This window comes from Callorhinus ursinus, unplaced genomic scaffold (genome assembly GCF_003265705.2).
Source record: "Callorhinus ursinus isolate GAN/ISIS: 27379988/994484 unplaced genomic scaffold, GSC_fseal_2.0 scaffold13, whole genome shotgun sequence".
Taxonomy (NCBI): Eukaryota; Metazoa; Chordata; class Mammalia; order Carnivora; family Otariidae; genus Callorhinus; species Callorhinus ursinus.
Window position 1 is genome coordinate 42,664,826 of NW_027397075.1, and position 15,992 is coordinate 42,680,817.

The 15,992-nt window shown below is 47.4% G+C and overlaps 1 protein-coding gene across 2 annotated transcripts in view; it reads right to left on the reverse strand.

Annotated features, from left to right (window-relative positions):
* Nucleotides 1–15,992, reverse strand: part of CACNA1E (calcium voltage-gated channel subunit alpha1 E) — a 500,959-nt gene that overhangs the window by 72,812 nt on the left and 412,155 nt on the right. Inside the window, exons 11-21 of one of the 2 annotated variants that reach the window (XM_073900155.1) lie at nucleotides 14,410–14,463; nucleotides 13,702–13,791; nucleotides 12,546–12,755; nucleotides 11,697–11,809; nucleotides 9,976–10,088; nucleotides 9,493–9,624; nucleotides 8,958–9,030; nucleotides 7,549–7,666; nucleotides 5,691–5,758; nucleotides 4,857–4,954; nucleotides 455–511 (exon numbers count right to left, since the gene is read on the reverse strand). In XM_073900155.1, coding sequence (XP_073756256.1) covers nucleotides 455–511; nucleotides 4,857–4,954; nucleotides 5,691–5,758; nucleotides 7,549–7,666; nucleotides 8,958–9,030; nucleotides 9,493–9,624; nucleotides 9,976–10,088; nucleotides 11,697–11,809; nucleotides 12,546–12,755; nucleotides 13,702–13,791; nucleotides 14,410–14,463 — 1,126 coding nt within the window. The remainder of the gene's footprint in view (nucleotides 1–454; nucleotides 512–4,856; nucleotides 4,955–5,690; nucleotides 5,759–7,548; nucleotides 7,667–8,957; nucleotides 9,031–9,492; nucleotides 9,625–9,975; nucleotides 10,089–11,696; nucleotides 11,810–12,545; nucleotides 12,756–13,701; nucleotides 13,792–14,409; nucleotides 14,464–15,992) is intronic. The other variant, XM_073900154.1, reaches the window with a different exon arrangement.

A 15,992-nucleotide genomic window follows, 5' to 3' on the forward strand; every position in this document is an offset into this window, starting at 1 on the left:
AAAACCGCTGCCGAACACTTCAGCCCAGGGGCTGAGATGAGCCCTCACGTGGCGGCAGGCCCACGCAACGTGACGCGCCCAGGAGCGGGCTCCCGTGGGCTAGAGGGCAGTCCCTGCTTTCACGCACATGTGCCCACACGCACCCTCACGGAGGCCCGTGTGCCAGCCCACGGGCGAGGCCCACGCGCCGACACGACGTGCCCACACCAACGCGTGCCCACTCGCGGGCCGCACAGAGGCGTGCACAACACACGGGGTCACGTACCGTAGACACACACTGAACTGAGCACAAGTGGAGAGGTGCAGAGGATAGCGTCCACGGGACACACGCGCACACCACGGCACACACTGACATGCACACCCGGCGCCACTGTGTCCGCGGTGAGGACGAAGACACGGTGTCCCCACGCACACACATGACCGCTCACAAACACGCAGACCGGTACACACATACAGGTGGCCGCTGCGTGGCTCCCACATCGACATGTGGTGTCTTCTCCTTCTGTCTCTTCTGGGAAAGAAAAACGAACAGGTTCAGTTCACCCCAGCCTCTCGGAACCACAAGCCCCACAGCCACCAGCCAGTGTCCAGGGAGAGGCGCAGAGTCCTCTAGGTGCCCACACGCTCTCCACATGCCCGCTGCCCTCTGGAGGCTCCCCACCTTCACCTTGCCCAGGAAGTGACCTTGGATTCTGTGCAGACACATGGATCCGGTGCTGGAAGCACACATGCAGGTGCAAAGGAGGTCTCATTTCATAGAGGACACAGCTTCGGGGGCTCGGTCATCATGCCCCCCCCCCGGCACTCACACTTGCCCCTAAGTGCCCTTCGGGGATCTATCCTGGAAACCCTACAAACTCGGATGAGAGTTGTATTCCCCCCAATCACGTCTAGGACATTCACATGGGTGTGACCGCCCCGCCCCCAAGCTCATCACTCCAGTCACATAACACATGCGGGAAAACTGCCCCGCCATGCAAACCATCAGAGCCACAGAGCAGCCCATGGCCAGGGGCAGGGCCACCCTGCCATAGGCTGCTGTCCATGTACTTCAGGACATGTGCAGCACCCCTGCGGCTCTGCGACCCAGTGACCCTGGCCAGAGGCCTTCCAGGCTCCGTCTGTTCAGCCAGGTAAAGCACAGCCCCAGCCTTCTCAGCCATGCGCGGGGGTGGGGGGGGGATCTTTCTCCAGACACACACATGCTGTGCCCTTTCGCTTACAAGGTCCAGACAAGGTCAGACTGGTAGGGTGTGGGCATCACCCACAAAGGCAAATGGGACTCCTAAAAATGAAGCTCTCAGGGCAAGGTCAACGCTCAGGTCAAGGACACCACAGGTGGGACACCTGTGGAGCGAGCTTGCCCCTAGTCCTGGGCTGACAGATGCAGTGTGGCCCACTGGGCCCTGCCTAGACCTGGGGGATGCTTAGTGACCGTTGTTCCCTCCCTGACCAATGGAGAACATGCTAGGCCTCGTAGCACTGCTCAACTGCCATGTCCCACATCCACAGAGAAGCCTGATACATGGGTGGGCTGGGGGAGGAGCAGCAGCTGGTGGGAGCCTCACTTGGCATCTGGAAGAGGCACAGTGTGTACAAGCATCCACGGAGTGGGGGCAGACATCACTGCGGAGATGCCTGTGAGCTCCCCGACTGTGTGCACCCCTCAGCAGGGGCAGCTGCAATGCAATGAGGCCCACATGGGGTGCCGCTGCCAAGCAGCATGGGTAACACATAGAAATAGAAGGACACACTCTAGCCAGGCAGCAAGCACACCCACTAGAGAAAGCAGACGCTATCATCTACTTGCAAATTCTCAAATATTCAAATATCAGCTCTCCAGAAGCACATGTGTAAGAGTTTAAGTACATGGAAGAATTCTCTTTCTCATGAACGTGCGCGCGCGCACACACACACACACACACACACACACACACACACACACACACACACACGCCAGGCAAAGACAGACCCAACTTTTAATTCCCATACAAATCAGATACACGCTTCAAACTCCACTTCTCCACTCACACATACACATATCCAAATTCACAGCCCATCAGCAGTACACCATCTTTCCTAAAATCACAGAGAGAGGCATCGACATCTCTCCAACTCGTGCATATGTGACCTCACATACACCTGACATTAACCCTGTGGATCAGGAAGGGCAGCAGCATTCTTCCCATTTCAAAGATGGGGCAACAGAGGTTCTAGGATCCTAAGTGGTTCTTTCTCCAAGGACACTGAGCATGGGAGTGACAGAACCAGCCCTCAGACCTTCTGATTTGTAACAACGCTCTTTTCAGGTTTCTCTAGGGACAGCCACCTCTTCGCCTGTCCGGTAGCCCAGGATTCAGTGGTCTTGCCTGTACTCCGGAGAAACACACACCCCACCCCAACATCGCTCCCGTCAGCAGTACCCACCCAGCAACCAGAGCTGGATCTCTGCTCATCTTGGATGGTTGTAGCACCTTCTTCCACCTCACCGTGCCCAGACACGCATTACAGCTCACTGCCTACAGCCCTATGCCTACCCGCATTTCATTCATTCTTCCATTCCACAAATAGGGAGTTTCTACTCTGGGCCAAGCATCTTCCCAACTCACGTCTCCAAACCCACTCTTCCCCAGGCTTCCTCATCTCAGTAAATAGAACCACCCACTCCTAAGTGACAGCCAGCCCTCCCCATCAGCGTGTTTGCATACCTGCGTGTGTGTATTTTTAATCCAAACGCATGAGTGCAGGGAAGGTGGGGAAGGAACGACTCAAGGCCCAGAGAGTATTCCAGAGAGAAAGGAGTTACTCTACCTTTCTCCATCAATCTTTAACAAAGTTTGAGGGCCGTTTTTTTTTTCTCACTCACAGAGAAGGGGCTCAGAGGCCAGGCCTTCAGTTTTGAAAGGTGAGGGCAAGCTGATGACCGTCCAGGGGAAGAAGGGCCCCACACAGAGCTCTGGAATGACTCTAAAGGGCAAGACAGAGAACACTCAGAGCCCTTCCCATGAGCACTTGGCAAAGAAAGGCTCCTGCTGACCAGCTTCAAGTGGTGGATGACAGGGTCTGGTGTCCGGATAGAGTCACACCTCCCGGGGGTCTCAAAGCCTCCCCATCGATCCCCAGGGCCACCCATGCAGACCTCAGTGAGGCTCAGAAGCCACAAAAGGGATTCTCAGCTCCTCCTCCAACACTTTCTTCCAGCTACACCTGGGGCCCACGCCTTGCTAGTTCTACCAGCAACCACAGGTCCAGACTAGATCCTTAAAGTCTACACTTGCTACTCTACTCTCTCACCTGCCATTCTCTCCCTAAACCACTCCAACTGGATTCTGTTCCCACCGAGCCGCTGAAACTGAAGGTCACTAACGTTTGTTTTGCCAAACCCAATGGTCCCTTTTCTGTCCTCAGCTTATGTGATCTTTCAATAGTATTTAGCTGCACTGTCCACTCACTCCTTCCTGAAGAGTTTTCTTCTCTAGGTCTCCAGGATAGGACACTTCCCTGTTCTTTCTTCCTACTCATAATTGCTTCCCATTTATCTGCTCTGTGGGTTTCTCCTCTGCCAGACGTCGAGGCACAGGAGTGCTCTGGCCTCCATCCTGAGCAACTCTGTCCCACCAACTCTGTGCCAGTTCACGCGTGCTGATAGTTTAATGCTGTCCAAATACAAATGACTCCCCCCAAATCTTTATTTCTAACCTGGACTTCTCTTCCAAGCTTCAGACTCATGTAACCAACGGCCTATTCAACATCTTCACTTGGATGTCCTCTAAGTATCTCAAATTTTAATGTGGCCAAAATGAACCTTGGATTTCCACTGTTCTCCAGACTATCAGTAAGTACCACCACCATCTACCTAGTTGCCTAGGCATCAAACCTTAAAACATGGGAGAAATATTTCTTTTTTTTTTTTATCCCCACCTCCATCACATTTAATCCATCACCTCGTCCTATTGGTTCTCCCTCCAAAGCACAGACTGAATGGGATTACTTCTCATTTCCTCCATTGCTACCATGGTCTCAACGACCATTACCTGTCACCTACTTTACTCTTATAGTCAACCCTGGCTCCCTGCCTCCACCCTTGGCCCCTACAATCCATTTTTCATAGAGCAGAGCGAACTTTTAAAATATTTATCATGGGGGGGCACCAGTTAAGTGCTGGCCTTCAGCTCAGGTCATGAGCTCGGGGTCCTAGTATCAGGCCCCGCTTCAGGCTCCCTGCTCAGCGGGAAGCCTGCTTCTCCCTCTCCCTCTGCCCCTCCCCCTGCTCATGCTCTCTTTCTCTCAAATAAATAACATATATTTTTTAAAAAGTGTAGATCATGTAGTATCCATCCTTCTGCCTTAGAGCCTCCATGGTTGCAATTAGAATAAAAGCTAAAACACTTCACCTGGGCCTCCAGGATCTCCCTGGCCATGTCTCCTTCTATTCCTTCTTGCTCCCTGCCCACCAGCCACACTGCACCTCGCTGGAGAATGCTCCTCCTTTGTAATTTTACATGACCACCTTCTCCACATATAGATCTCTGCTTGAATTTCACCTCTTCAAAGAATCCCTCCCAGGCTGCCTGTAAGTACTCCACCCAATTCTTATTCTTCTGCATTATTACCCTGTTCTATTTACCTTAGAGCAGTTATCATCACCTAAAATTATTTATGTGTGTTAATGATCCATCTCTCTCACTGAAATAAAAGCTCCAGGAGAACAGAGACTCTGTCTTGCTCACTGCTGTATTCTTAGGACATTTCCCAGCATGGAGTAGGCATCCTCCGATAATATATCATTTTGAGTTGATGAATTGGCTGTTAGCACAGGAGCCCAGGGGTCAGTGAAGTGGGGACAGCCAACTCACTCGATAGAAGGCATGTTGGGTGCAGACATCGGGCTGACCTCCTTGGCCTTCTGCAATGCATGTTTCTGGTTGAAAGCCTCCTCTTCTTCTTGCTCATCCTAGACACAAAGCAGAGATGGCCTTGCCTGGGATCCCCATGAAGGAGAAGAGCTCCCTTGGCTCTCCCCACAAGTTCTGGAGACCAGGTGAAATGAGGAAGGCAGGAAAAGGGGTTAAACAAGGCAGGAGAAGGGTGGGTGACCTCAGGTGGCCAGGTGCCAGGCACCTTAGGAGACAGAAGCCTCCACAGCCCTGGCATGGCCAGTAATTCTGGTCTCTACCCTGTCCCACAGGCTTCCCCACCATTCCTCAGGAAAGCCATGGAATTCTACCCCAGGCTCTAGCCCTCGGTGGAGCCCATGGCTATGGAGGTCAGAAGCTGGAGCTGACACCTTTCAGATGTTCTGCAGTGCCTGCAAGTGATGGAGCAGGGTCCTTCCAGGCAGACCTGCCCTAAAGTAAAATGCTAAGACTGTGCGTCTACTTACACCCTTTCCCCTGCCCAGCTAAGTGGCCTCACCCCAGGTGATCAGGCAGGGACCTCATCCCCTCACCTACATTCCTGGTGTAAGTGTTCCTTCTTTGTGATGACACTGGGAAAAGCCAGTTCAGGCGAAATGACTAGAGCTACTAAGAAGACACATCTTCTCAGCCTGCTCTGATCTTCACATACATTATTTTACTTGATCCTAACAATAATCCTGTGAGGTATGCAAAGCAGATAGATCATTCCCATGCTCTAGATGAAGTGCCCAATGGCACAAGAGAATCATCAGATCTGCAGAGAATGCTTACCTTGGTCAGCTCTTGGGCATTGGCCAGATTGTCCACAGCAATGGCCAAGAACACATTCAGCAGTGTGTCTGGGGTGATGAGTTAAGGACGGGCAAGTAAGAAAACCAAAAGGCTTTAGCAAGACTGAGAAGGTTTCTCGAGGTCTTTGCTGTCTGGGATCCAACAGGAACAGAAGCTACCCCACAGCAACAATTAAGCAGAGGTTATGCAGCCCTGTCTGAAGAAGAATATCTCTTCTTCCTTCCACATGGCTTCTCTTTGCCTAGGACACAGAGATAGCTGAATCCAATCACTCAGGGGCCAAGTTGGAGTAAGGGGGCCTTTGACATATATGGCCCCCACTCATAGCAATATTGAATAGAGAATCATGGAACAACATGACAGTAGGGAGCTCAATGCAGGAGCTTACCTCTCCTCTCTGGGAGGCTAGAATTGAAGCCCACCCAGATCAAGATCCTACTCTGTTCTTAAAGGTGAAAAGAAATGAGATCCCATAGACCCATCACTGAGTGGCTCTCAATAATGGAATGCTAACTTCTCTCGTTCTTCTTATCCTAAAAGGCTTCCATATTTCATTTAACAAAAATGTCACAGAGCACACAAGATCATTATGGAACCCATTTCCATTCTAAGCTCTAATCTCTGAAGTCCCAATTTTCCAACTCTCTTTGAGATCCAGGTGTTGTGGAATATAGAGCTGGTTTTAGCATCAAAGTCCAGGTCTGACTACCCTCAGAGGAACAGGAAAATCAAGGTGCCATTGTGACATTCCATTTCTGTGATGCACTGCATAACTTTCTTCTTATGGGTGTCTCATGTTTGGTTCATAGTCTGCTCTGGCCCCTAGAAATTTTCAAGGCAAAAAAGTTAAAGGAGTATCTTGTCTCTGTGAGACTACGGGAAAAGCAAAAGTGCAGCTACATCACATGGCTCTCCCTTCTAACTCCATCAATGCCATTTCAAGGCAAGTCCCATCCCCCCCAAACATCTAGTGATTGTGTAGAAGTCTGCAGTTCATAAGGTACATCCAAATAAATGACCTCATTCACTATTCACAACTAACAAAGGGATCAATGTTGTTATCCTCCTTACAGATGTGAAAACTAAAACTTTAGACAGATTAAGGGACTTTTCCAAGGCTACACAACTGGTAAGCAGAACTGCTGGTATTAAAACCTAAATCTTCCTAGTCTAGATCTTATGACCAGGTAAGGGTATGGGAATTAAATGTACTTGATTTCCAGTCTCCCCTTAAAATTTAATAATTGTTTGACTTTGAAAGTTATTTCTTCTAAGTCTTAGAAGGTAAGGATCAGATGAAATAGTGCCTGTAAAACATTTAGTACAGGGTCTCACGAATAGCACAAATACAATAAATGTTAGCTATGCTAAATAGTATTAGCATTAATCATAATACAGATATTTTTGAGATCTTATTATGTGCAGGTCCTATTCTATATTAACATGTAATTAATTTATTAATATTACAATGTGACCACTATTTCAGCCTGCAGTTATCTTTGCCATCTCTTATTTTCCCCAGCTGATAGTATTTCCAACTATGCAAAATAAGAGCCTCACATGTTATTATTTTGTATGCTGAAGGTTTGGATAATACTTTATCTCCTTGTTTATAATTGTCTTCTTTACCCAACTAATACACAAGTTCCTTAAGATCAGAATCCTTGTTTCTCTTAGTATACCAAGCAATATCCACCCCACTACCACCCTGACTCCCACCCCCCCGGCCAAAAAGACTCACCCACCTCCACCACCACCACCATCACCACTACCACCCTCCTTAAATGCTGGTCCAGGCAGGCAGGCAGCATGAAGAGGAGTATCTTAAAAAGGATACAGTTTCCAAACAAGGTGAGCACAATGAAATAGATAGCTGACCACATGCCTGAGCTGACCCCACCCTGGGAACGGATCCCATTGTACATCACCTCGTTCCAGTCCTCCCCTGTGAGGATCTATGCAAAGCAAACAACAAGCAAGTCAGAGACTTGGGCTGGTTGAGAAAATGGGGCCAATGTAAAAAGGAAAATTCTGGCCTCGGTCTTTTCCATCTACCCCCTTGCTTGGTTATTCTGCCAGGGAGAAAAATAAAGTCACTTCCATGAATAATTCTAAACTTTCTTCTGATAAGGAAGATAATGTTAGGCATTGAAAATGGAAAGAGAGCATCACAAGGGAAGATTCTTTTCTGAGTCTGACTACCGACTCCCTCCACTTCCAGCTTTGCCAGGCCTATGGGAATCACACAGATCAGGTGGTCTGGTCACGACCAGTCCATCCCAGGGGAGCTAAGATACAATTTGTGGGACAGCAGCACTATTAGAAAGAGCCTCATGGGTTCCAGTTTCAGAAACCTGGGTTCTGGTTTAGCCTCAGATTCTAGCTAAATAGTGTTTTCTTTAGCTCTCAGCATTATTGATTTTTGAGTTTCCCTCCATGATTAAAAAACTTTTTTTTGGGGGGGGGGGGGGGGGTGGGGTGGGGGGAAAAATTCATTAAATGGACATATGGGTCAGAAGATGCTTTCAATTTCAGAAAACCATAAATGTGATATGACAGTTTTACTTCTTCCTTACCAATCTGGATGATATTTATTTCTTTTTCTTGTCTGATTGCAGTGGCTAGGACTTCCAGCACTATGCAGAATAAAAGTGGTGCAAGTAGACATCCTTGTCTTGTTCCTAGTCTTAGAGAAAAAGCCTTCAGCTTTTCACCACTGAGTATGATTTAGCTGTGGGTTGGTCATACATGGCCTTTATTATTTTGAGGTAGGTTCCTTCCACACCCACTTCATTGAGAGTTTTATCAGGAATGAGTGTTAAATTTTGTTAAATGCTTTTTCTGCATCTATTGAAATAATATGATTTTTATCCTTTATTTTGGTAATTTGGTAGATCACATTGATTGATTTGTGGATACTGAACCATCCTTACATTCGTGGAATAAAGCCCACTTGATGGTAGTCATAAATATCGTAAGTTACTGAATGTCTTAATATCTCTTGCAAACTCACAAGTATAGGAAAAAGGCCAATATTGTAATTATGATAGAGCTCTTCCATTATTGGTAAGAATGCAGCTACAGAAATTCTAGGAATTATCTTGATTATAATTACTCAACCAGAGTCCCAGTTGCCTGGGACGAGCCTGGGGCAGAAAAGTAGGATTCTCCTAACATATCATTTTGCTGATTTGTAGGATCCAAAAGATCCTACATAACATTTTTAACTGCCAGTTGGCCTCATACCTGGAATACAGTCATGATGGCTGCAGGGAATGTGTCAAAGTTTGCCGAAGGAGTCCCATCATTAAAGTTAAACCTGAAAAGGAAGTTCAGAGAGAAGAATAAAATGAAAATCCCACATACCAAGTTTTCCCTCCCTTCTTCATCACTTCTTTTACCCATTCTCTATATCCTCCTCTTCCCTAATTTCTCCCCTTTCCATGTAACTTATGAAGATGGTATTATTAGTGACTACTACTGATGGACTGTGCACTTTGAAGGGTGTGGGTAACAAGATGGGGTTTGGGCTGATCTTGAGTTATAAGGCCCCATGCTGTACATTTTGGGGACAGCTTCAAAGAGAGGTCTCTAGACCCAGAACCCTATACAGTGTGAAAAGATTAAAAGCAGAGACATAAGTTTTACACACACACACAGTGGTTGATGTGGGCCAAAGCAAACAGGATGATAGCACAGTGACCAAATTAGAAACCCTGGCGCTCACAGGCTGAAGACTGGGTTTTGAGGCTCTTTGGATGGAAAGTTCATTGGTGCTTACCTGCCTCCAAACAGCTGCATTCCTAGGAGAGCAAAGACAACAATGAAGAGGAAGAGGAGGAAGAGCAAACTGATGATAGACTTCATAGAACTCATCAAGGACACCACCAAATTTCGCAGAGATGCCCAATACCTACAAAATCCAAACATTACAGCAGTGAACACTGAATGTAAAATTATCCCCAAATCCAGCCGGGCATCTGCCTGGTAGTCTATGAAATAGGCTGTATTTGTGTACTTGTATGAAGGAGAGATGTCAGCAACAATGAGGCTCCCCTGGGGAATGTGGCATGGGATCTGGCATCATAGGTATTTTTCTGGTTTGATTTTTGGAGAAGGAGGAGCTGAAGAATGGAGTAGGGGACGTGGCAGGGAAAGGGGACTGTGGCAAAGGAGGACAGGGGATGGAAGGAAATATAATAAGGCAGAGAGAAGCTTCCACTCTCACAGGTGGTTGGGAAGAGTCCAGATTCTGATCACTTACTTGGTTATTTTAAATATTCTTAGAAGCCGGAGAGCTCGCAAGACACTGATTCCAAAAGATGTACCAGGTCTGAAGATTGCCCAGACCACTTCAAAGATACTGCCCACTGTGACCTAAAGAGCCAAACCCAGCCACAGTGAGGAGGAGGAGGAGAAGAGAGGAGCCTTCTGGCATTCAGCAGTCAACACCTGTCACTGGGCTATGGGGAAATTAAAACTCTCCCCTCCCCACCCAGCGCAGCTCCAGCAAGACTACCTATTTGTGAAGGCTGCCAAGGGAAAATGAGACTACTGCCTCCCCCCCCACTGCTCTCCACTCCCCTTCCTGATGTCACTCCTTCATGCTGGAGACTGGTTCACTGCTGCTCTGTCCTTGGTGCAAACTACGAGACCGGTCACTGCTTCTGCACAATCGGAGAGCCACAACTGTTCTTACATAACAACACCTTGAACAAACACATGAAAGAGCGGTACTCAAAGCAAGGGAACAAATTTAATACAGGTTGCATTCCAATGTAAAAACCTCAGAGGAGATCCACATTCTCCCACTGTCCTAGAATTTAGTGCTACCAAGAATGGTTCAGTCACCCGTCTGTGAAATATTTTTCAGTCACTCAGGTCCCACACACCCCAATGGGACAGTACTACTTGGTGGCATATAGATACTGATTGCTGTAGGAAGTAGCAATGTCAAATTAACAATTTGGTTTTTGTTTTAATTATATGTGCACTGAATATCTACTATGTTCTACACAATGCACTAGGAGGAGTGACAAAAATTAATCCTCGCTGCAGCGCTGAAAAGTACATATATAGGGAATGGTCTTTCACTAGTTGTTGTGCCTGAAAATTGCCCATGTACCCAGAAGCATATGGTCCAAGTGAAACGCAGATTGGCAAGTGCTCAAAATCCTTAGCACCTAACTGAAGATTTGGCAGGAACAGAATCGGTTTGGCAGAAAGAGAAGTGGTTCAGGAACCCAAAGTTTTACAACCTTGTTCTGTTGCTAACTGGCGATGTGAACTTGCACACGATGTTCTCTATTTACTCATCTGCAAATGGGAAAGGTAACTCCTGATATGTAAGAGAGTGGCTAGGAGTCCTGAAAGCAGTGGAGGGCAAAAATGTATGTCAGAGCACCTTGAACACTGTTAGATATGCACACATTTACATATCAACACAATTTAGGAAGTGAACGCTGGATGAAATAGACGATGTGGGAACTTGCTAAGACAGGAGTGTGTGTGCGCGCACGCGCACGTGTGCATCTTTGCATGAGGGTATATCTAGATAATTTTCCCAATTTTAAACTGAACTAAAAAAAAAAAAGTATATAAGCTTCTCATTTTTACTGAGTCACCTTCTGGAATCAGTTCCTTTGTTCTCTCTCAGGCTTCCCCCTAAGATAGTAAGTGGTTAAAAACTTGCTATGGGCAGCTCCGTCAAATTCATTCTGCTGTACACTTAAGTGCACACAATGGTATGCATGTTATACTTCAATAAAAACATTAAAAAATAAAAGAACTTTAAACAAGCAAACAGACAAATCCTGGTATGGGAAGGATTTCCTCATTCCTGACCCCCCTTTAGCTCACTTACTTAGTCCCCTTTTATAAATTCTGATTTCAGTGCTTCATGCTGAGCAGTGGAGCCAGCTGCTTAACTCAAACTGAGCCATATCAACATGAAGCAGGAGGACAGGTGGGCTCCAGAGCACTTACCCCAAAATCAAAACAGTTGAATGAAGAGTGAAAATAGAGTCGAGGCCCCATGCCATACATCTTCAGGGACATCTCCAAGAGGAACAGTCCCAGAAACAAAAATTCTGCATAGTCTGAAAGCGTCAAGAGCAGAAGTGTTTATTCCATAGATGCCATGGGCTCCCACACCCCCCAGCCCAACCCCCTCACCTTACGGAGGAGACCTCAACACCGGCAGGACCCCCTAGGCAGACATTCAGTGACCACGTCAGGTCAATGGGAGGCAAAACCTAATGATATCTGAATACACTGTGACCTGGGGGGCCCAGGCACACTCCACATATCTGCTTTGCTCTCTTTCAATGGATGGGTTTGTCACTGGCCTTTAAATGGTATATGGCTCTCAGGAGAGAAAGGGCTTTATCATGGCGCTGATGAAAGAGCCCGATTTGCCCTACACACACCCAGCTGTGTGATGGCATCCTGGATCCCCATTTACCCGCAGTGGTGGCCCTACTCAGAGCTGACCTATAAGTTCCTGTCTTGGTCTACTGGAAGTAACCACTGCCCTTAGAAGTTTCTCCCCAGGACTTAGGTGACCAAAACTCTCTACACCATTGAGCCTCCTTAAGACACTAAGTGAAGGCCTTAAAGTACCCAAGGCTAACACCATTTTGTTGTCTTATCAGCAAAGATTCATCTGATTCAATAATGAACGACAAGGGGACCCGTGGTGTGATATCCCAACCCCTAGAGGCCAACTCTGGCCTCCCCCTCAGAGCACTGCCAGGCCCAGCAGGACACCCGTCCTCTTATGTTCACACCTGAATCTAGCCACACTGTGCCGACCGGCGATCGCTGGCCACTTACAGAGGAGATGGGTGAGCCACTGGGGCTGGTTGTGATGGACGATGGCCACGCAGGCGGTGTTGAGAGCCACAAGGCTCAACACGATCCAGTAAAACACCTGGGATTTAACCATGTGGCGGATAGAAATGCGCAGAAGCCTTTCTTTGTGCCGGAAATAGGAGGCCCCGTCCACCTTTGCACTTTTGATGCTGGCTCGGGCAAGAGGTGTGCCTAAGGGGAGAGAAGCAGGGAGGAGGAAGGAGGCTGCATGACAGATCGCCCTCCATGGCAAGGGGGGCAGTCAAAGGGGGAGGTGGACAGCTTCAGTCCTGGGGGGTTAGGTGACCCCCACGTTGCAGGCCCAGGGAAATCCCCATGGTATGAATTAAGTAGTTTCCATAGCAGAGATCCCTGCTTTTCCTCACTGGACACTCTCAGTTCTAGGAAACTGAAAGATTCCCTGGGCACGGCACCAGACATATACCCAGTGTCCTGAAGCCTAATAGGGGGGCGTTTATGTTTTTTAACAGATTGGGCTTCTCTCTGGCCTTTCCTTTTAAAGATGTTTGAGGCACTGGAATCGTCTTGCTACATTTGTGATGATTTCTACCACTGGCAGCCTAGAGCAGCACTGAGTTCTGTATACCTCTTCTGCTTTTGAGGATGAAGTGAGGGAGGAGGTAAAAATCTGCCATCCCTTTTTCTGGGGAGGTTAAATCTGCCATCAGCCAGCATATCTAAGAGAACCTGGGACTGAAGAGCGATCATTTAAGAGTTGTCAGTAGGAATTTGTTGAAATATCACATGGAAGTAGGTGGGTGTCACTATGGTTAAGCAAATGATTATAGGCCCTCAAATGGGGGTCACTAGAAGCAACAGGTCCTCAGGATCCTCGGAACAATATCCCAAAGTGGGTTCTCATTATCACCTCCAGGACAGATAGTATTTATATGCAAATGGAATACATCTGCCACACTTAAAGAATCTGGGTGGGATTCTTAGCCCTACACCCCACGGTCCATTTTTCTCTAGATTAGATTTCCAAGTCCTTCCCTAATTACATCCCTAAATCCTGGATTCTTTTGATTCTATTTCTCTTCGTGGTGCTTCTCAAAAGACAGGATCTGTCTTCTTACAGGAGCTCAGACAAGTCAAAGATCTAACTGGTTCCACTCACCCACAGAGGAGATGTCAACACAGTGCTCATCGCTGGAGTCTCGAGTCATGGCCTCCGTCCGGCTCCGTTTGATGGTTGCCCTTCGAAGTACTACACCAGGGAAGCGGGGAGCCCGGTGAAAGAACACAAGAACAACCAGATCATTCTGGTCAAAGCTCAGGACTGTGTGCCAGAAGCCTCTGTGACACAGGCAGCCGCCTTGAAGCACCTGAGCCATGGTTCTAGAAGCCGCCAGTGTCTACAGAAACAGGACTCCCGTGCTCAGCAGCACCTTGAAACACACAGGCTCCAGAACCCTTGCTAGACCTTATCTACATGCAGTAGGTAAAAAGGCGCTCCCTATCTGTTTGCTCTCTTCATAAACAAGGCCACCTCCTGCTAATGAAATGGTCCCAAGATGATCCCCACAAATTTTCACCGAAGATCCCTTTACATGCCGCTGGTTGTGTGATGGTTTTTTCATTGTACGGTTATCAATCATACACCCTGGAACAAAGCAGCTCTTGGATTTCATTTCCATCACTTTAAAAAGCATTTAAATCCATGAGTCAATTCCCTTCATTTTAAAGCATGAGAGATTCTATGACAGAGAGACCTTCATTTCAAATCCCAGGGCACTCCTCTTTTTTTCTTCTTCTTCTTTTGATCAAGAGATGGCCACAGCCTAAGAGGGCGTAAAAGCAGGCAAGTGCGGGAGCACGTCCTTACCTTCTAAGGCTGATGTCCCGGCATTTTTATTTTCTTCAGCGAGCATGACTTCCTCTATAAGGAAACAAATGGTTGAGTAAATTATCTGTAAATGTCAAATTATTTTGCAAAATGAAAAATCCCCCAGGGACTGCTGTGGCTCCAGGGCAACAGAGAGAAAAAGAGAGAGAGAGAGAGAGAGAGAGAGAAAGAGAGAGAGAGAGAGTGAGCAGAGTTCACAGCTCCACTCAGGCATCAGCATCAGAAGGACAGCAAGGGCCACAGAGGGAGCTCCTGAGCGCAAATCAGAACAGAAAGGAAGTTCTGTACCGAGGGGCCGCGTGGAGGTTGATGGGTAAAATTCAGCTCTGCGTCTGATAACACTTGTTGCGAGCAAGACCTGATCTTTTTTAACTGAAATCTCCTAAATTGGTAGGAGTGAAAAATTTCCATCTCTGTTTTTTTCTTTTACCCAGGTTCTATAAACTTTTCCTAGCAATAGGAGCTTCCTTGGTGTTTCCTGTGTGCAGCACATACAAGGCATACCAAGGCACAACATCTACCGCCTTGTTCAGGAGGTAAGACCATGTTTTCAGCTCCAGCCTGTCTACTTCTTGGAGGAGGAGAAGAAGATGCTAATGGACCAGAGGAGGAGGACTTGTGGGTTTGCTTTCTCTTACCCCCATACCACAGTCTGCCTTGCTTGAGGGAAAGAGGCTTAGGCCCATCATGAATTTGTCCCTCTGACAGAACAAACAAATATTTGTTTTTTGTCCACCTTCCTGGCACAGAGTTCCCACACCCTTGGAATTTACTGTCTTCTGTATGCTAACAAGATAACTCATTGTGGGGGAGGCCTACACTACCTGAGGATCTGGATGGGTCACCAGAAAAACCAACCACATATTTGGCTATAACTTTTAGCCCCATTCCCTCTCCTAACTCCTGGAATGGGTGAGGGGCTTGAGAATGTTTAATCACCAATGGCCAATGATTTACTCAAGCAGGTCTATGTAATGGGACCTTCAAAAAAAAAAAAAAAAAAAACCCTACATAATGGGGCTCAGGAAGCTTCAGAGTTAGTGAACACATTAAGATGCTGGGAGGGTGATATGCCTGAAGGGGGCATGGAGGCTCTTTGCCCCCCTTCCACCCCCACGTATCTCTTCCATTTGGTTGTTCCTGAGTTGAATCCTTTGTAATTAACTGGTGATGGTAAGAATAATTTTCCTGAGTTCTGGAAGTCATTCAAGGAATTATCAAACCTGGAGCCCTGTAAATTTGCAGTCTGGAAGGCAAAAATGCAGGTCACCTGGGGACTCCACTTGGGGCTGCTATGTGAAGTGAGGGCAGGCTTGTGGGATTGAGTCCCTAACCTGTGGGATCTGCACTAATTTCTGGTGGTGTTTAGTGTCAGAACTGAATTGAATTAATTGCTGGACACCCAGTTGGAGAACTGAAGGACTGGCCAGTGTTGGAATGATGTGTCTCGTTGTTGGTATTTGGAAAAGAACCAATAGTCCCTTGGATTTTCCTCATGACCTCCCCAGGAACAGTCCTGCATTCCAGGAATTCTAGTAAGACTTGTTTAGAATAAACCTCAC